Here is a 21,403-nt window from a genome sequence, read left to right as displayed (position 1 = left end):
TATTAGAAAAAAATGAAATATAGACTTATATTAAAGCAAGTCTTTGATATTTTTTCACCAATGTAATTACTAAGTTCTCCAGAAATTCATCCTGAGCTGCACATACTTACTATATTAAATGACACCATAAAAAATGTAATTTGACACAGTCCTTTAGATGAGTTACACTGACCTCAGAGCTGTTTGAGAAAGTAATCCAAAATCCTAAAGGCCAATTGGATTTGTATGAATATAGTGTATTAGTTTTTATTAAAATGTTAAGCACATTCTGGCTATCTTAAAATAAAGACTAAGAAAGGAAGTTATGCCATGGTGTGTGGGATTTGACAACGCAAATAAATAAATAAATAAATAAATCACAGCTTAAAAACTCCTCTCCCTTCCCATTTTCCCCACACACAGTTTATTCATCCTTTCCACGGCTGCAAAGAGCTCCTCTGAAACAGTATCAGAGTGATACAAGTTATGTTAGTGACTTTCTCAGGGTATGGTAAAATAACACAAAGCTTCTACAGCTCAGGGGTTTAGATCACGTGTCACTGCTCACCGAGAAGATCTGTCTCCCTGTTTGAGAATTATCTTACTGAAAACTAAGGTCGTAACAATCAACTTCCTTCTATTTCATCAGTGTTGCTTCAAACGAGCACATACATAGTATTTTAAAAGAAAAAAAATCGGAGAAGGCTTCCTTATTTAGGTTATAAGGCAGAGAATAAAAGACAAACTCACAATTTTCTTCACTGCTACAAAGATGCTTTAAGACACATTCAGGTTTCAGTGATCTACCACAAAGGGGCCATAAGCCCTCTGAGTTCACTGAAATTATGAAATTACAAGAGCTTTGAAAAAGAATTCACCTTTGTTGTATAGCTGGAATCGTTGGATCCTTCAAGCCTATTTTGTTAATTCTATCACGTAGATCCTGAATGTTTTTAAGGAGTTCACAATTTCTTGTGGAAAATATCTTGTATAAATCATTTTCCTCTGTAAGCATCTGATCACTTGAGTGACCACAAGTCACAGTTAGCTCTTCAGATAAATTCAGAACTAGTTTTTCACACCAGGTCTCTCCCCCACATTCAGCATCTTCCAAGCAAATATCAACTGCTTTCAAGCGTTCATCCAAATATTTAGCTTCTTTTGCCATATGAGAAACTTCTTGTGCAGCCTCTCTCAATGCTTTTCCCTGTATTTCAGGTTGGCCTGAGGAATCTGTGAGACGTCTTATGGAACTCTGAATCTTCCTCAATGAGGCCATAAAAGCTTCCAGATCTTTAAGGACCGTCTCTCGGATCTGCATTTTATGGCTCATTTCTTCAAGCTGGTTTTGATAATAAAACATAATTTTACTTGCAGCTTGCAGATCTATTGGATTAAATTCATCTCTTGCTGAACTGTCTAGATGCTCCAATTGTTTGCACACTTCAATCTGATTTAATATGGACCTCTGTAGCTCCTGAAATTGAGAGAACCACCAACAGCATTAGCAAGTGAAAGAAAATCTTTATCCTATATTCAAGCTGAACCTATGACTGAAAAACAAATTATACTGAGACAAATAGAATATATGTATATATTGTTAAAAGAGTGGAGGAGATCGTTTTTAAGATTTGGGTGTTTGGAATTTTCATTGCAATTTAGGACTGCTATGAAAACAACATTAAATGCAATTGAGTTTACTAAATCTGAATCATTACGCCTATACATTCAATTAGCCATTTGCTAAGAGATAATATCATATTACGAACAGACATAAGTCACTACAAGGCAATCAGATTAAGGCAGAATGACTTTGTCATGGAAATACAGTAAATATGCTAAATAGGGTGGTTGAGAAAGAAAAACATTTTTCCTAGTCTGGATATCGGTGGAGGAGGGGGGATAAAAAAGAAAAATCAAATAAAATGGTATTTCACAGACAAGGAATATGATATGCACTATGAAAAAACACAATTCTCTTGCCAGCAACCTCAAAAATAGGAGAAAAAGATTATGAGAGTCCTGGGATTGAAACCAGCAAGCCCCCACAGTGGACTGCTACTTCTGCCACCTCTTAAGTTCTTTTTTGTGATATTCTTGGAGGAGACTTACATGTAAAAATCTCTCAGTGAAGCCTGCACACTATCTGGTTAAAGGATTACGCAGCCCTCAGGCAAACAGCAGTACATCAGTGTTGTGAAACTTAGAAGTGCAGTGCTAGGAAAAAATGGAGGACGCTTCCAGACAAAAAGAGTCATTTCAGACAAAGAGTGAACATGCACTCTGCCCAAGAGCTTAAAAGACCTAAACCCTATTCAGCTTGAGAGCCAAGGGCAGACAAACACAAACTTTCGGTGCTGTGTAGCAGTCCACATGTTCAGTGGGGACACAGTATCAGGAAAAAAACAACATCCACCCTGCCTAATAGACAGACCAGAGTCTAGGCACAAGATACTGATAACAGCAGAATAAATTATTGCATACATGCAGACCTTCCAAAGCCATCCTGGGGCATGCTCAGATCCCTTAACAGATGTGACACAAGGCAGCTTAGTTTTGCTCAGTAATTAACACTGCATTATTTATATCACTCCACAAAGTGACATAAAGCCAGGTGAGAACAGCATAAATCTGTAACGAAGAAAAGTCCTAACCTAAGATGAAATATTCACAGCTATGCTTTTTACAGTGGAGACTATCAAGGGCGCACACTTGACTCTACAGGTGCAATGGCATTTGAAGTGAATGGATTAAAATGCTGTTAGATGTCAGAAGTTTTGGGAAGTCTTGTGAATTGTCCTAAGTCCTAAGAGAGAAATCCCATGAAGTTCACTAGTTCCTACAGATATTAAGAACTATTCTGGTTAGGGTGTTGTCTCTGCCTCTCTGCCTTTTCCCTTACCTTTAGCTCCCTGTAAGCAAGATCACTATTCATCAGATTAAACTGCTGGATGTCCTTTTTGTTCAGCCGCTGATCTAATTCGCGTAGAAGAATGGATTCATTTTCTATTGGCAAAACGATTTCCAAAGCAGTTCTTAAAGAGTTCGTTCTACAAGAAACAAAGAAACACAAACTAGGAAAGCCAGCAAGAAAAGACACTTGACATTTTACAGCACAGAAAGCCACAGAGATATTGTAATTGACTGCCTAATTGATCTAATCCTCCTCCTCTGGGGTCAAAGGAGTTTTTCTATTGATTAGTAATAAAAGCAGTGTGAATCCCGGTGCATTTAACCATAAGGTTGAAGGAAATAAAAATAAGCTTGGGAATACTGCACAACAATGTTATAAAGATCTGGCTCTGAGCTTCTTGGAGAGATCCACACTATCCGCAAGGTATATATGAACCATGTATAATTAAGAAAAAGAATAATTTTATGCAATTAAAAAAAAAAGGGAATTTAAAATACACAGATACTTTCACTAAATTACACTATTTCCTCCACAAGTATCCTTTACTTACAATGAACTATTCCTTTGCCAATATCATGAAATACTGTTTTATACCTGGTATTTATAATATCCTGAAGTTCTTTCCATTCTCCTTCTAGCTTGCTTCTTGTCTCAGAGATAGCAGCCCTCTCCACTTCATCCACAAGGTTTTCTAAGGCAGATGAGATGTTTCCCAATTGTGTCCAACCAGAAGTGATATCATTCTCTATCACCTAAAAGATATGAATAGTTAATTGAATTAATATGATTCTGCATTTTACAACAGACTGGCCAGTTCATAAAATGACAATCACAAGAGTTTCTGCAGAAAAAGTTGAAAATGTCAGCTTTAGTTAAGAGTTTCTTTTTTTTAAAGACCCAATTCAGCTGTGTGTAAATCTCCATCAGCTTTTTATAATGAAATTTTTTATGTCAGATATATGCCTGGGCTACATTTTATAAAGGTTCAATAAATATGGTTCGGCCATTTTTACCCAAGAATGAATGTAAAATATCTCATTTTAGCTGTGTTCAAAAGAACAAAAAACAAACTTAGAACTAAACCAAGATCTAATGTGCTAGATAACCTTTGTGCTCCATTCTATGGAAGACTTGGAAAATTTTAAAATAAAAGTTCCAACATCAATTATGTGCCTTTTAACACCCCCTTAAGTTTCTCACAAACCTAATTAAATTGTAAGTCCTGGAAGAGTTTCATTCTGCACATGAACCATTGGCATTTGATGGTTCAACTTTGAAGACTTCTCCAGCCCCGGGTTTGCTCCATCACTTAACCATTCCCACTGACAACAGAGCTGTTTTCCACAGTTATTTTTTCCATTAGATCCATTTCAGCCTGCAGATCATGAACTGATAGCCACCAATTTCTTCTTTCAGCAATACTGGCAAAACTCCACTGCTAAGTTGCAATTCAGTTCTGCTAAATGCTGAACCTTTCATTTCCCTCTACTTCTAATAAATCTGGTTGTAAGGATGCTCCTTACCCCTTGGCAACACTCATAACACATAGACGGTGATGGGTCCACATGAAAAAATAACAACTTAGGCACCAAATATGTTTTTAAAAGATGAAGACTTACTTGTAGTTCATGCAGTTTATTCTGAAGACATGAAGTATCTTTAATTTCATCAGCAAAGACAGATGCTACTTTCTCTCTGCTTATTTGTAAAAGTTCCTCCAGGTTACTTCTTTTTGTGTTATAGCTAAAGAAAGATGCAATCACTTTCAGATAGAGTATTACTTCTAATTTAAAGGAACATGGCAGAGGTTGGGACTTGCTAGCCAAGACTGCCATATAAAATAAGCAGATTCTATTGCAAACGCTTATCATTACTTAAGTCCCAACTGAAAGGGCATAAATGAGCAATATATATAAGCGCTGAGAAGTTGCTCACCTGGCTAATTTTTATGTGGGAATGCCTACTGGCATTCTCCAAATTCATTTTTATGAATGTAAAGATGTCAGTTCTTTAAAAACTTGCCACATTTTTTATTTTACACTATTTGCAGTTATTAGTAAGGCAGATTTTTGATGATACAGATTTTTCTGTCCCAATAAAAGAGCAGAAAATTCTTTTTTTATAGATTTTTTTCTTCCTACAACGCCCTGATGTTTGAAATTTTTACCTACTACAGTGTTTCCTTATTAATCGCAAAGCAATATTAAGTAAACTGTAGTAGAACAAGAACAGATTTTTGCACAATTAAAGTGTGCCTTATGTTTGACACATTCAACTAATTTATGAATGTCTAGCACTGTATCATCTCTAAATACACATACATTTTATCTTTGAAAAATTACCTCTCTAATAAATCTGGTGAGGGCAAACCACTGTCTTCCTCAAACATCTTTTCACAGGTTTCTCCATTGTGATGTTCCACATCTGTCTCCAAAACTGTTTCTGCAGCAGGTATTGATGTCTAAATAAATATTAAAAAGGTAACAATGACATTTGCATCATGCTATGTCAATACAGACCAACAGGCAACTGTGAGCTTCTGAAAGAAGTAATCACTTCATGTGTGCCAAAGATGAGAGATAACCATTCATGAATACAAGATGTGTTTTAACTCAATGATGAACCAAAAGAGCAGATTTTGGAAGACTTGCTGCTGTTCATTCCTTCCACACTAATGTTGGGTCTCTGCACTCACAACCACCCCATCATAACTTTGGCAATCACAAGCTACGTGTGTGAATTTTTGCTGCAGCTCCATGGATATCCTTGGGCAACCACAAGGCACTGCCTTTTACAGCTTTGTCAGGCTGCTTACACCAGGTAGCTTCACATGTCCCTTGTCCTTGATTCCAGGATAGACTCTCCTCAGTTTGAGACCAGCTGATGTTACGTTACACACTTCATACTTCGATAATCCGTGAGGGAACAGATTTATTGTTGAATCAGGGACCAATATCAGTAGTCTAGCAAGAAATCTCCCTTGATAACAGACACTTCCTCTGTATCTTCTAACATAACGTAAATGCAAAGGGTCCCTTCCAATAAACTACCAGTCTGGATGCTGTCTGATGAACTATCTGCAGCCATACTTCCATGAATGTTTATCCCAAATGAGACATCTTCTGTGGCATCCAAATGATAAAGAGTAATATCTTCCCTCTCTGAAATTTGATCTAACAAATTACATGTATTCTGTTTTTCCCCATATTTTTCTAAAGCAAATGCCTCCAACTCTTCACTATTTTTCCTCTCTGTGTCATTTAAAACTTGTTCAAATTACTGGGCCACTACATGGCCCATGCTACGCACTTGAACAAAGCTTCACATATGGCTCTTTCCAGATGAAAAGCATTCTTTAGCAAAATATAGCGCAAGGTTGGAAATTCACATCTTTTCAGGATGCCTAGGGCTGTTCCCTGCATGTTACTTTTAATATTTACTTAGTCTAAGTTCCCAAATAGAATGGGTTTTTGCTCTGTGACCAGAGGCCTGAATTCCTGCCACAGTAAGAGTAGAAACGGAAATAATCAGTTTTTCCTTTTACCAATGATCTCTCTAGACAGAGCAGTGTTTCTTAACAGTATTGACTTCTTACCTCCTGTACTGAAAGTCTATCAGTTTGTTGAGAAGAACTGGGCTCTTCTCCATTCTCAGAAGCAACAATAGAGTCCCTATAGTTTAAAAGAAGTTTTGGCTTAAGAACAAAATATGAAATACAAAGGGAAGAAAAGAAACTTAAGCTAATGATTAAAAACTAATAGCACAGCTGTGCAGGAAAGTTATCAAACATGCTAGTTTATGAAACTTAATATTAAATGTTTAGAAAGTACAGTTGCCCGTAGTAATGTACTTGTTAGTACCTTTACATGTCAGAACACCTACCGATACATCTGATTTCTGTGAGTCTACAACACATCATGCACTCACCGTTTCTTAGACAGCTCTCTTTTTCCAGCACGAGACAGTAAGGCTGTGTGAGTATCTGACACAATTTGTTGAAGCTTTTCTAGCTTTTGTTCACAGTCTGCACAGTCTGCCTGTATGTCTGGGACAGTTTCTTTTGCTAGTCTTCCCAATATTTTAAGATCTTCTAATGACTTGCTAAGTTCTCTCAGGCTGCCTTCATGTGAAAAAAAGGCCTAAATAAAGAAAAACAATAGAATAAACTTATGTTAAGGCATAAGGATATGCAATTCTAATTATTCACATATTTTTTTTTCTTTTTCTATTGTCTTCTTGGATGAATGCACTTAAAGTGTAAGCTGTCAAACCAAGAGAGAAACATTTATTTTCCTTGAATCTTTTTTCAAATAAAGCCAGGAAAGAAACTGAGATTTCTGGGAATGTGTTCCCCAGCTGCATTCCCAAGACTATACTGACTCCTGCTTGATTTTGAAACTCCTTTTATTACTACAATTCTATCTACTTTTGATCCCAAGTCCTCTGCACACTCACATTGAAAATACATGTTCTATTGACTACAGAAAAAATAGAACTGGAAAATGTATTTAAAGTATTCCCCATCAGTAATTCTACTTTTGAGTGTGAAATTAATATACTAAAAAATGTACAAAACATATGAGCAGAAGGAATGCACCTAAGGATGCTTACTTCTCTTTTCTCTTGCATATGTAATATTTGTTCAGAACATACCCATGAGAAGCAAATACAAAAACTACACTTAATTCAGCAAAGACCAGAATTTCAACAAGAGAGCATTTTCTTACCCTTATAAGTGGTAAACTGGCTGCATCAATGCGTATCAAAGAGGGTGGAGGAAAATACTAATAGCAATGAAGTAGAAAAAACATTGCTTACGGAATATGTAAGATTCGCTATGGCTCACCCCAGTAAGTAAAGAATGAAAGTCTTATGTCTAATTGGATAATTTGTATGTGGCACAAACACAGAGGTAAAGTGGGACTACTGCACTGTGAGAAGTTACTCTCACTTGAAGGCACCTAAACCAGCTATACAACTGTAACAAAATAACTGTAACAAATCAAGAACACAGAAACATTTCTTATTTTTACACTTTGCAGAGATAAATCTATTTTATGCTCCAAGGCTGTACTAAAAAAGAAATGAAAAAGATACCACGCATGCAACAAGGAGATAACTCTAACAAAGAAACTAATATCTGCAGTCAGAAAGGCAATGAAATAATTTGGGTGGCCTCTTTGTTCTGTGTTTACATAACACCAAGCACAAACTTCCACAAACACAGGCTGCAACACTGTATATTAAGGAAGCAGGAGCAGGAAGGACAGACAATGCATTCAGAAAGAGAGGTAGGTGAGCGGAAAAGGAATGGGTCAGGTACCTCATGTTCCTTGATAAGCCCTTTAGTTTTATCCATACTTAGGAGTTTCTTCTCTTTACCTAGTTGCTTATTGATTTTTTTTAAGGTTGCGTTAAATTTCTTTTTTTCCCTTTCTAACATGAGCTGGACACAGGACATAATTTCATGATGAACTGCCTGCAAAATTCAGAACACATTATTACTATAAGATGGGCAGACAGTATTATAAAGCAAACAAAAGCCTCAGAACATACTGTGGCAAAAAATTGTTTTTCCAAGATGCCAGGCCTAATGAGAACAGACAGTGGATTCTCCTTCCTGTATTATCTCACCTCCCATCTTTTACGAACATCTTTACTCTTTTCTTCTACTACCAGCTTTTCATGATCAGATGAAATATTTTTCAGTTGTTCAGCTGCTTTCAAAAATTTGTCAAGAACTTTATTGTCCAGCGCATTAAAAGCTTCCTGCAAAAAAGCACCATAAAGAAAAATAAAAAGAACCAAACGTAGCTTATGTATCTAATAAAATGACTTGACATAACATATAAAAAACATGTATAAAGCACATATGAATGGCATGTGTGGGCTACGATCACCCTTGCATGGATGAATACAAGGGCATTCTCCACTCTTATATATCTGCCAAAAAGTTGCAGATGACAACATCAGTGTATGCTTTTTGGAGAAAAGCAGATGCTGTTTCTGTAATAACTTCTTTAAGGGCAAATTTGGTAGCAAACAAGAACGATTAAGGTTCCTGAACTCTGATTCATTTCCAGGGAACATACGTGGCCATGTCCCACATCTGCCCAGAGGCAAGTGAAAGGTCTGCACAGCTGCAACAGGACCCCATGAGCAGTCCCAGAAGCTCTGCACTGCCCCGGCCTACAGCTGCCCAGGACTCACTGTGCAATGTAAGGCAGTACAGATTTTGGGCACTTCAATTTTTCCTGCCTCAATAAGGACCTCTTTAAGAGATCTGAATTCTGAGATCAGACACTTTCTTTACAATTTACTCTCTGGAGAAAAAAAAATGGAGATTCAGCATTTATAGTCACACTTCAATAACTTGACCAAGAATTCAGACATATGATTCAAGATGGGAATTTTATTTATTAATCAGGCAAAAAAATGGCTGTAGCTCGGAACAGGAATCTGTGGATGGTGCAATAATTTAAGTTAAGACAGGGCACTGACTATACTGGTAAACAGCTTTATATTTCCTCATTCAAATAGTCTGCCAAGTCAGCATAGGTTAAAATACTAAACCAAAAAGTTGAGAATAAAACATTAATAGCTACCAAAAAAATCTCTCTTTTCTCACTGTGGTACCTTAGCTTTTCAGATGCCAAATAACACAAAAAGAAATACTCCATTCAGCTTGTTCAGAAAAGGAACCTACCTCGTATCTTGAAATATGCTCTTCAGGACTTAATTTTTGACTGACAAGTTGCACAGCCTTTGAAATGGAGGCCTCAAGATCTATCTGTGATTCTTCAAAATTGAGCAAAGCTTCCTTTTCTGAGGGACTCTTCTCAGATTTGGGCAGGATGTTGTTCATGTCACCCATGACAGCCTTGGAAAGAGATTTTTCAGAATACGCACAAGTTTCATTAATTACATAATGTGATTGCTTCATTACATCACTCAAGTTTTTCAAGTTGAGATACTGATCTTTCAAATGATCTAATTTTTGCCCCTGGCAAGAGTCTGGGAGCCTGATTCCAATAGTCTAAAACCTTTTTTGTCTTACACGAAAGAAAAGGACTCTTCCTAATCAAATAATGCTAAAATTAGAGATGTCTGTGTATACAAAGTCTAATAACAATAAAGAAGGAGTACCTCTATTTTGTCTCTGGCTTCTTTAATTCGTGTCTGCAACCCGGTGGTGTGAGAATGCTGTTGGGACACCTGATCCGAAGCATTTTGCATCAGGGATTGCAATATTTCTTCTGCTGCTGCAATTTGTTCTTGGCACGAGGTTCCCCTTGCAGCCAAGCTCTGGTTAAATGAAAAGCATTAGAGTCTGCACAGTATTTATGTTAAAAGAAACTGAATGAAAAAGCCAGTATTGATCACAGACAGTCAATATTTGGTCAAAGAAAAATCTTATATTTCAATTCTGGTCAGTGTATCCCACTGCAAAATTTCGATGTGGAATGAAAGAAGTCTGCTGCCATCCACAGGGGATTCTGATTGCTGACACATTCTTTCTGTCAACACGATATCTTCAGTACTTTGCCTCAGAGTCAATTAGAAGTATTTTTTAAACATGCTCTCTCACCTGAACAGCTTTCCAAATGAATGTACAAACCACACATTTGGATATGCATCATCTGATTTGCAGACACCCAAAATTAAGTGCATATCAAGACTCAGATTTTCTAGTGGTATATTGAATCCTAAAAGGCAGGAAGCAGCTGGGTATTTTGCATGCAAAAGTAGTGTGCCATATTTGAATATTTATCATGAGAGTCCCTATTAGGGCTGTTTTGATCTATGAATATTCAACACATTTTCCTGTTAGAAGTTGTCAGTTAGCATTCTTTAAATTAAAATCAGTGTTTTGTTCTGGATCTTGACCTATTGTAATGCAGGCAACAAGGAACCTGATCTCTTCTGCTCACAGACACAAAGACACATTACCACTCACATTTTGGAGGCTATATTTCAGGGTGTCTTTTGTTACGCCTTTGTTTTTAAGGAACTATTGTCATACTGCAAAAGAGGCTTAATTTATAAACATATGCTCACAAAAACATGAATATATTCTTTTCATAACCTCATACTTCCTAATTCTGTAAACTAAACACAGTGCAAGAAGGCACAACTCAAAGTAAACTAGCACAAGGACTGGTTTGCAGTTACTGTACGTGGATTTAATGTACTGAAGAACCTCTGTGTTTAATCTTAGCACTCGGACAGAGGAACTCCAACAAAACCTGCTTCTGGTGGTCACCTTCCTACCATTAGACTATCTGCCACTGTTGCAGAAACAGCAAAAGGGAACATAAGACAGTGCTTCAGCTTCTCCAGCGCAAAGCCTGGTATCTCTGTTCAATCTCACCTTCACTGGCTAGTGAAGAAAATAAATCAGACTTTGCACTGAAGCTGCTGAGTTAGATGTATATATTTCAACCTGCCATTTGCTGGGAAGGAACAATAATCTGTGTAAGAGAGACACAGGAGACAACATAATGGAAGTAACAAAAAAATTCATCACTGCTCATTGTGGATGTTTAGAACAACTGCCTATAAGCTGAGATACACAAATTACCTAGCATGCTGCTGAAAATACTTCCAAGTATTCTGTTTTTTTGACACGTAAGCCTTGACTACAGCCAAGCCATTCCAAATCTCCTGCTTGAATGGGAAAATACATGATAGAAAGTACTGTATGACGAGGGGAAATTCTAGTCTCAGCACCTTGCAAACTTTTAGTCTGCTGCGAGTGCTGTGTGGACAGGAGCAATTAACACCACTAGAGAGCATGCTGCTGATCAACAGTACCAGTGGCACTTCATTGGCACTTGCTTGTCATCTGGATACACTGATGCTGGAAGAGTCACCTGTAGCTAGCTCGTATGGGACTGATCCGGGGAAATAACATCAAAATACTGAAACTGGCTGACTTTTTACCACCCTGTGTTACAGCACGAAATCCACATTCATTTCTGCTTCACCAATGAACATGTGTTTTACTCCTGCAACAAATCTGGGCCAAAAGATGAGAATCTGATAAATGAGTAGTTTAGGCTGTGTATTTCCATTTTCACCTGCAAATATTCCTCTGTCTGAGGTTCCACGGGCGCCTTGTGACCGATCTCACCAAGCAGGCATCCAACCTCTTCTGCCCAGCTGTCCACCCCTCCAAGGAGCTCTTCAATTTTCTCCACGCTCCCTGGAAGCTCCCTGGCCTTTTCCACAGTATCTGTGTTCTCTTCACCAAGCTATGATCAAAGAGAAAAATGCTGCATTTTTTTGCCACCATTTATCATCACAGCAGTAGCGTTACTAAATGTCACTGAAAGGCCCAACTTATAAAATTAAGAGCTCTAATAGTCCCAAGCAGATAGGCAATGTTGTTCTTGTGTAAGCATTCTAGGAAATGTAATATATGTAACATTAGGCAGATTGTATAGGAATTTACAGCCAGCTAAAAACCTGTCAAGTGAACTGGTGTGAAGTTGCATAATCCTAGAAATACCTATGCAGCATTAACTACTTTCTTCTAGCTGAGGCAGAGATTATACAATTTAGTAAAGGCTCACAAGCTCTCAATATATTGAGTACATCCACCTCTAGAACTAAATAAAGAGTTTTATCCTGCAATAAAGTATCCCTTTGTAGGCGGTTTTAAAATTTCGATTTAAAAAATTGAGTATTTTCCAGAGTGTTGTAAAGAGCATTTAACTGAGTTGCAAAGACTTATGAGTGGGATGGGATGTCCCCATGTATTCTCTGTTCCTCCTGTTTTAAAACTGGCAATACTGAGTTGACTGAAAGATTTATTGACATGTGATTAACAAGCTGGTAACTTTAGAAAAGATAATTTTGAAGGCTGCTTGTTTGAGTAGTATGAAACTGGTGACTTACAAAGTGTGTCCTCTTGATAAACCTAGCCCACCTCCTGTTCAGTTTCTTGAGCTCTTTGGCAATATTTGATCTGACTTGCTCTTTGCTGACTTCGATGAGATAGTTTCCAGCTTCATTTAAGGAACTATGCACTGAATTCCAGCTTGCCAGGATCTCAGCAGGGGTCTAGAGAGAGGCATTGAAATAATTTCAAGCAGAACCCTGCCATGACTCTACTTCCAAAATGAGGAATGGAAAAACAACAACAACCACAACTGTCACGTATAATGCTTTCCTTCCAGGAGGCTTCCAAGTACCTCTGTCTGCCATGACAAAAACAAATCCAATGGCATACCTCTTTTGGATGCTCATTTCGTTTTTCTTCCAGCCACGTCTTTAGTAAGTGGAGATTTTCTGTATAATTACTCCAGGAAGACAGGACTTTCTGTAGGGTAGTATTTACATTGGAAATATAATCTCTGCACATAGAAATCTTTGACTCCACCATCTTAAAAAGTTTGCTAATTTCTTGAGGATCACCAGCTAGGACATCAAAAAAGAGACACCATTATACATTTGGATATATATATATATATATATATAGCCAGTATTTTACACAACACTTAAATGGGAATTAAAACTGGTTATGGCACATCAGTTCAAAATAGAGTGTTTTTTTTTTTATCAATTTATCAATAAAAATTTTTTTATCAATAAAAATTATCAATTTTTGAGGAGGAACTTACCTAAGCCAGGACTGCTTATGTTTTTATTTTTCAAATCTTCACAGATGTGAGTAGCAGTTTCTAGCTGTGTTTCAAGTCTCTTTTCTTCAACGAAATTCTGCCCAAAGTGAAAAGGAATTGGCATGGGTAACACTGACCCACATAAAATTTCATGGTAGGAAATACAGCTTGGGACATATTTTTTTTTTGATATGTGCCTACAGCCTGTAGGTTAAATGTAAACTGAGCCAAGCCCATCCAGCAGCTCATCTGTACCTTTTAGTCTGAATTTGACCCATTTGTTTTCTGCTCATGCAGAGAGTATCTTAAATGGGAAATATTAACTCCTGAATAGCATTGACTGAGTCACAGTCCTGCATGAGTCAGAACTACTTATTTCAAAACATTAAGGATGTAGGGCAGTACTGAGAAATGACACCTAGAACAATTCTGGCACAATTTAGTCCCATAAGTCAAAAAAGTAATGGAAGTAAAAGGTGGGTTTTCTTGCACACACAGAAATATCATTGTGCATAGCTCCTGACTCAGATTAAGTAAAATCCAAACTGGGGACAGAAAGGGTCAGGAAGAAAGAAATGGGAGCAGAGGAAGAGACTTGTGGTTTGAACATTCACTCAGGGAATGAGAGGGTTGGTCCTCAGCCCCTATTAATCTAAGGTGCGTAGCTTCTCACTCCTATAAATGTCTTACTAGCAGGCTATAAACCAACCTATTCTGCTGTAGTGACAAAACTGGGCCACCACTTAGAAAGGACTGCACATCATGGGGCCAGTAGAGCCAGCAGCAAACCTTACATTCCTTGGGAAAGTTCCCTATATTTTATCAGCTTGAGAAAGACCATAAAATACGCCCATAGAAATAACATGATAATAAGCATTTATGAAACCAACTGAATCAAGAAACTCAGCGCAGATTCATGCTGTACTCCCACCCCACCACAGAGTAAAGTTAATACTACTCAAGAAAACTGAGATTTTATGTAACTTCTTATTGCCTCCTTCTACAGTTCTGATGCCGGTGAAATTCCACTAGAGATTTTCCAGCTTGAAAAGTTCTCAAGCAACTTTTTAGAAACTCCACACTTTAAAAGGATGTTAAAGAGGTGCAGGTCTCTTCTCCCTGGTAACCAAAGACTGAATGCGAGGGAACTGCACAAAGCTGCACCAGGGCAGGTTCAGACTGCACATTAGGAAAAGCTTCTTTACCATGAAAGTGCTCAAACACCAGAACAGGCTTCCTAGAGAGGTTGTTGATGCCCCATTCCTGTCAGCGTTCAAGAGACATTTGGATAATGACCTCAGTTACATGCTTTAACTTTTGGATAGCCCTGAAATAGTCAGGCGGTTGGACTAGAGGTGATCTCTGAAGGCCCCTTCCAACTGAGCTATTCTATTCTATTCACTAAGATGGAATTCTCAAAGAGTCCTGTTAACTGGAGATGGGGCAAATTTTTTAATCTCTCAGCCTCTTGATGCATCTTTGGCAGTACTTGGGGTATGATAATTCATCCCCATCTATAGCCTCTATAGGCCTACATGTGGCATCATTTTGCCATATTTTTGCACCCCAGAAGCTGGGCTAAGCATAAAATATAACTAAACAAAATAACTTATATTCACCAAGAAGCATAAGGAGGTAAGGAAGCTGGGAAAAGGAAGAGGCAACAGCTACAGCAGAATTAGCTAGCACTGCCAGTAATAGTTGTGTTTGAAAACAGTAACTACTGAACTACTCCAGAGCGGTTTGTACGGATTTGAGCTAGGAAAGGGCTGCTACTTCTGGCTCTATAAAAAATCCAGAAAGAAAGAAATCTCCTCAGTAAAGAATTGAAAAGGGCAGTGAGAAAATTACAGTCACAGTTGTATCCATTCCTCTAAACTGAAGAAAGAATGTTCATTCAGAACATAACTGGAGGACACAAGGCGAAAGAAAGCTTCTATGGAATCTATGCACCCTCCTTTGTCCAAGTCCCAGAACTCAGAAACCTACCATGCTTCTACCAACTTTCACGGTACCTTCATATGAGGACAGACACATGTTTAAATCAAACAGAATGGACAGAAGAGGAAATATTGTCAGGGTGTGATTATGAAATATGTATTATTTTAAACTTACATTCCAATTTTCTAGCAGTGATTCCACTGACTCTTTTGTCCCATATTTCATGTTCCATATATTTAGCTTTAACATCACCTCATTGGCAATGGCTGAGCACAGTCCATAGTGATAATCAAGAAGGGTGTTGGAGTTTGTGAAACACGTATTGCTGAGTCTGCAAACAGTGAAATGTTCCAAAAGTTGACTCAAATCATTAGATGTAGAAGGCATTAATGTATAGGGGTTTTAGCCTAAAAACTCTGATTTACATATATGTAAACATCTATTTTGTTATGGTGGGAGTAAAATTTTAAGATAACTGTTCACTTTTTTTAAGTAATAACAATTTTGAGTCAATATTGACTGCTAAATTTATGGAAAACCTTAAATGGTCAGAAAAGGGGCATCTGCTATTTGTATGTCAGCGGATCTCAGACTACAGACACAGATTCACTAGTAATTTTTTTAAAAATCCCCCAACAGCTTAATACGGTTGTACAACCTGTAAATCTTGGTGATTGCAAAAAGTGGAAATTTAAAATTGGACAGAGAATCTCCACCCACAGAAAAATCTTTACATTCAAAATATTTGTGTTTCCTCCCCACACTTGCATAGGGCACCTGAAAAGCTCCCGCTAATGAGCTCCATTTCGCACACATAATTAAGACTTTCATTGGACCAATGACTGGACCTGTCTGCTCCGCATGCCAGTCAATCTGTGCTTAAATGGAAAATGCTCTTTTTCTTCAAGGCATGGATAAATTATGTGCTTTGTTCACAAGAAAAGAGGAAGTCATTTGCAGAACTAGACCACAATATAGTCACGGTAGAAGGAATTTGAGGCTCATGACCTTCTTTTCATTTCCTCTAGCTTTTCAGGAACTACTAGCGGCATATTCTTCTCATCTTTATTCTCAAATGATTGAAGGGTGTCCAAGTGAGAATCAAAACAATCCATCAAGCCCTGGGGAGAAAGGGAAATAGTAAGTCATTCATTTCAATGCTAGAGTCACCTAGCATTGAACCTTGTTTGACTCTGCAAGCCACCTGCCATTAGAGTAAGAGCTATTAAGAACCAGTCAGCACAAGGCAATCTTTCAGTGTCGTTATTCATTAAAGTGCAATGAAAGTATTTATCTCATCCCCTTCTAAAGTGGATATTTACAGCAAACCATAATCTCGCCTATCCCTGGGCCTCTAGTTAAATATAAGAAACATGGAACTATTCTACCTAAGCTATCGTTTCTTTTCCCCACTTTTACTACCATCTTTAGAACAAAAACGAGTCATTTTAACAGTTTCAGGATATTGTTATTCTTTGCTATGTGATAGCAAATAATGACAGCAAAAACTGCTGAATAAATTTATTATGTCACAACTGCTTAATCCTTTATTTGAATGTCCAATAAATTCCATTTAATAGCATGCTGATAACATGTCACATTAATTAGTTGTGAGCATTGGTGGGTAATATCCTGAATCTTGAGAGAATGTACAATTTCCATCATGAAACACCACTGTAGCCACAAGACCTATATACGAGCCATATAAATAAGACTGGTTTAAAGGAAGGAGGAGGAAAAAACTCTCGGCAGAATGTCTTCCCATTCCATCAAAACAGATTTGACTGGAATTAAGTATCTTGGGCTTCTTCTTCTTAAAAAAAAAAACACAAACGATTTTATGTACATGTTCAATAGGGAAAAAAAAAGAAAATCCTAAACCCACATCTTCCTCTGTCTCATTCTTACAAATGCTTTAGCTGCTTATTCTGAAAACAAAAATCATAGATCAAACGGCTAACGTTTGGCAAAGCCATTATCAGTAAAAAAAAGCCAGCTCTCATACCAGGAACTAAATAGCAACAGTACAAAAGAGTGGTGTTATCGAGCCACTCACAAGACCCTCTAGATCCCATTCTTTCAAAATCATATCAATGACATGTCACAAAAACGTCCAACTTACCCTTGTTCATACAAAAACAAGTACAGAACCACGATGATCAACCTGGCATTGACACACCTATGCTTTTTAAAGTTTTCAAACTCAAAAGGACATTTAAAATATTATCAGTGTAAAGATTTCAAGATCAGAATAAATAACTTGCACGGTACTGAGGTATCAGAATACCTCCCACTGCTTTGAATGGAGTAACAGAGTGATTCAGCAAATACTTAACTTTAAATACATAAGCTGTGTGAACTCAATGGAATGTAACCCTGAGCCCAAGTGCTTTTCTGAATAGATATGTATTAAGCATAGATTTAAAGATAAGGATGCAATTACCCTGTGTTATTACTTAACAAACAAGTTGCAGGAGCCACATAAAAAAGAATGCCATAATTTATTCATTCAGATAGTATTCAATTTTAATCTCACTCCAGTGAAGTCAGAAAACTTCCTTATAGACGCATGTAATTATTTAAATAAACTCATCAAAATCAAAGATATCTTCAGAAGGGCTTTTCATCTTCAGAAGATAAACATATCTATACTACCTCCTAAAATGTCAAACAGCAATTCCATAACAAGTGCTTTGCTAGGTCAGACTGAAGCAGAATACTCCTTTGTGAGCTGCTTACCTTAAATATCACAATTATTTCTCTGAAGAGAGACATTGCTTTAAATGGGTCCTGCAAATCAGGCAAATCTTCTGCTTGCAGATGTTCTACCTCCTGAAGCCAGGCCTCAATGCCATCCAGAGGTGGAGGCAACATCTGGTCCAGCTCTGCTTTCCATTCATTAATCTTTAAAAGGAAAACAAGTGATTAAATTTGTCACCATTATTTTCTTCCCCATCCCCAATATACAGGCATACGTTCTGTAAGCTGATGCTTTAGACACCCCAGAAAATAAAAACAAAAAAATCTGTCACCAATCAGAAAAGGACCTTCCAGCTGAGTCAGCTGCAAATCGGCTATGTTCACCTGAGACCCACGTTTTCTCAGCAGCCTGTAATCTCTTTAACACTACAGAAAACTTAGTTATTATCCTCAGCTGGTGGCCAGCTCAAGGCCTGGCAACAGAGATGCTTGCAAAGTAGAGGAGAACAACAGATGCTCTGGACAGCTTTCTATCCTGGGAACTGACAGATGAACATCTCTTCCATAAAGAGCTATTACCAGCAAGACCCAATGCATCCCCATTTGCAACAGACGGAGGCAACACTGCCAACCTCACTGAAAAGCACTGACCAACCAGATCTAACTGTATCACTACCTGTGCCATGGGGAAGAGGGTATTATCACATTTCTCCTGGCTGCACCATTATCTGAGCCATAATTATGTCCCAAAAGACATCTTTTTTTATCTTATCATTATCTTTTAAGCATAAATAGGCCCAAACCTTTGATCTGAAGACTGAAATAATCAGAAATAATCGGATGCCATTTTTTGCAGACCTCTCACAGTCCTGATGCTCAGGAGGCAGAAGGGTAATACACAGCCTCCTTCTTACTCCTCTTGGGCACCGTACATCACTCAGCTTGTCAGAGCTTCAGGTTCAGGGTCAATGTTGTTTTTTTCAATGCAAATAAAGTATCACCTTCCCACTTCTCCTTGTGCATATTCCTGGGGTAAACTTAGGCTTCTTCACCAAACACGTTCACATTGGTAACAAGGTGAGCTAGAAATGCCTCTGACCTGAGCGACCAGTTTACTCCACTCTTCTCTCATCTGCTGCTGGCCTTCACTCAGCTCAGCTTCACTTCTTTTTGATGACAACAGGGGCAGGAACACTTTTTTTTCTTGGTTAAATGCTTCCATAAATGACATCATTTCCTAGGGATAAAAAGGAATAGTAATTCATAGAAGACTTAGATGGAAACTCATGAAGCCAAGAACCGGCTTTGAACGTATTAGTATAAATTCCATTAACATCAAAGGTCGTGATGCATGGAAAGGCAAGAGAGTAGGTCTGAAAGTATAGGTGCCATTCACTAGCAAAATTTGTGTTTAACATAATGTCAGTGCCATCAGGACCTGGGTCTCCTCTCCCACCAAGAGAAAGAGAAAATTCCTCCCTTAATGGTCTTCTGCAGACCATTTTATTACAAACTCTGACTACAATATAAACCAAAGGACATTTTACTTCAGGTACAATCTATAGCCAGCATTTCTAGTAATCCTCTATTTCATTAGCTGGGAAAACCTATCATTATTGTTATCACAGGAATAGAGAAGCTGACTCTGAAAAGGGCCTAGGAGTTTGAATCGTGTCCAAGTCTCAAACTATGTCTTTTAACTAATAAGACATTACTGTACTCTCTCCAAAAACCCTGTCTTTGCTCAAAAACCAAACAGCATATATCTGTTTTCTAAGAGAAATAACTTTATCCTATCCTTCCCTCAATCATTTGAGAGCATTTACCAAATTCATTGTCAGGTTTCCAACTCCTGTTAAAAAGTTTATTTAAAATTCAGGTTTAGGCAATGAATGATAAAAGAGTTTATGTTTCTGGGAATATTTTTATAATTTATTTTTGCAAAATCAGTTAAATACAAAATGCAACTTACTTTGTACTTCTGGTAATGTGTTTCATTCTCTGTGTCCATCAGCAACTTTGCTAACTTCTTCCCTTGTGCAGCCAACCAGCTCATAGCCTCTGTTAATTTTCCCTAGTAATTAGAGCAGAAAATTTAATGTTTCCATTTTGCAAGCCTTGTTTTTTAATTCACATTGTGCCATAAAATAACACATATTGAGTATTCAAAGCTACTGAGAAACAAATAATATTTCCTGGGGACTGTAACAAGTTTTGGTCAGCCACTATTATAAAACATGACCAAATTTTTAAACTTGGCTCCTGGATATATGAACACTTCTTAAATAAAAGAAGAGACTGATTGCAGTCCTGTCGAAAGGAGATTATCAGTATGAAAATATGTCAATAGGCAATTAGTATATAAATTCTAATAGGAATATACAGAGAACAGGCACCTTGTTTTTCCAACCAGCACAGTCTGTGAGTGATGACTTCTGTCTGCTCTCAGCTATTAAATTTAAAGCTGGTTGTCCTGTACATTTGCAAATCTGTCTGTGTCCTCCCCAATACTTACATACACACTTGAGAGCGCACACAAAGACAGACAGGCTTAAAAATGTCCTCTTCAATAATTAAATGAAAAAACAAACAAACAAACAAACAAACCCAACAGCCTGCACAGTATTTCCATCAGTATCATCAAAAATCTATCATACAGAGTGATAGCTACCATACAGGAGCATCAGAAGGTTCAAGCCAGTTCAGCCCTGTCAGTGGCTGAATCAGAGGGTCCAGCCATGAAGGACAACTGTTACTGAGTCGTGTTAGAAACCGGGCAACAAAAAGTACCATTATTCTTAGCATTCATGATGCACATTGATTAAAAAATGCCTCAGTGATAAACCTCACGACATACCTGCATGTCTTCAGTCTCCGGCATATTTCTGGAGTACTGCAAAAACTGAGCCACGTATGTCATGATTGATTTTTCATCCGGATTCGTGATGTCAATATCTACGAGAGTCAATATGCCATTTACATAATTATGCAGCCCTCTAGACTTGATCACATAATTACACACTATATTGCAGTTATTAAAACACATTACCATAAACATGTTTATTTTGCAGTAGCTCAGTTAACATACCACTGACAGAAATTAATATGTAATGAACATTTTTTCCTTGGGAATACTTCAGTATAACATGATGAGCTAATGAACAAGTTTCTCATATGAATGGGAAAGTTTTATATTCTCTCTTCAACATATTATTCCAGTGTATGCTGCCAATTCAAATATCCT

At 37.6% G+C, this 21,403-nt stretch overlaps 1 protein-coding gene across 1 annotated transcript in view; it reads right to left on the bottom strand.

Moving 5' to 3' along the window:
• Positions 1-21,403, bottom strand: part of SYNE2 (spectrin repeat containing nuclear envelope protein 2) — a 189,253-nt gene that overhangs the window by 133,303 nt on the left and 34,547 nt on the right. Inside the window, 21 exon segments of the mRNA XM_040557776.1 lie at positions 858-1,456; positions 2,882-3,029; positions 3,488-3,645; positions 4,513-4,636; positions 5,236-5,354; positions 6,489-6,564; positions 6,821-7,032; positions 8,217-8,372; positions 8,528-8,662; positions 9,600-9,773; positions 10,040-10,198; positions 11,974-12,147; positions 12,794-12,958; positions 13,128-13,315; positions 13,519-13,615; positions 15,634-15,790; positions 16,468-16,580; positions 18,199-18,363; positions 19,259-19,396; positions 20,132-20,233; positions 21,017-21,114. Of these exon segments, the coding sequence (XP_040413710.1) occupies positions 858-1,456; positions 2,882-3,029; positions 3,488-3,645; positions 4,513-4,636; positions 5,236-5,354; positions 6,489-6,564; positions 6,821-7,032; positions 8,217-8,372; positions 8,528-8,662; positions 9,600-9,773; positions 10,040-10,198; positions 11,974-12,147; positions 12,794-12,958; positions 13,128-13,315; positions 13,519-13,615; positions 15,634-15,790; positions 16,468-16,580; positions 18,199-18,363; positions 19,259-19,396; positions 20,132-20,233; positions 21,017-21,114 (3,457 nt within the window).

The sequence above is a fragment of the Cygnus olor genome, chromosome 5 (genome assembly GCF_009769625.2).
Source record: "Cygnus olor isolate bCygOlo1 chromosome 5, bCygOlo1.pri.v2, whole genome shotgun sequence".
Lineage (NCBI taxonomy): Eukaryota > Metazoa > Chordata > Aves > Anseriformes > Anatidae > Cygnus > Cygnus olor.
Note: the sequence above shows the minus strand (reverse complement) of the source record. Positions and strands in the feature narration are given on the sequence as shown.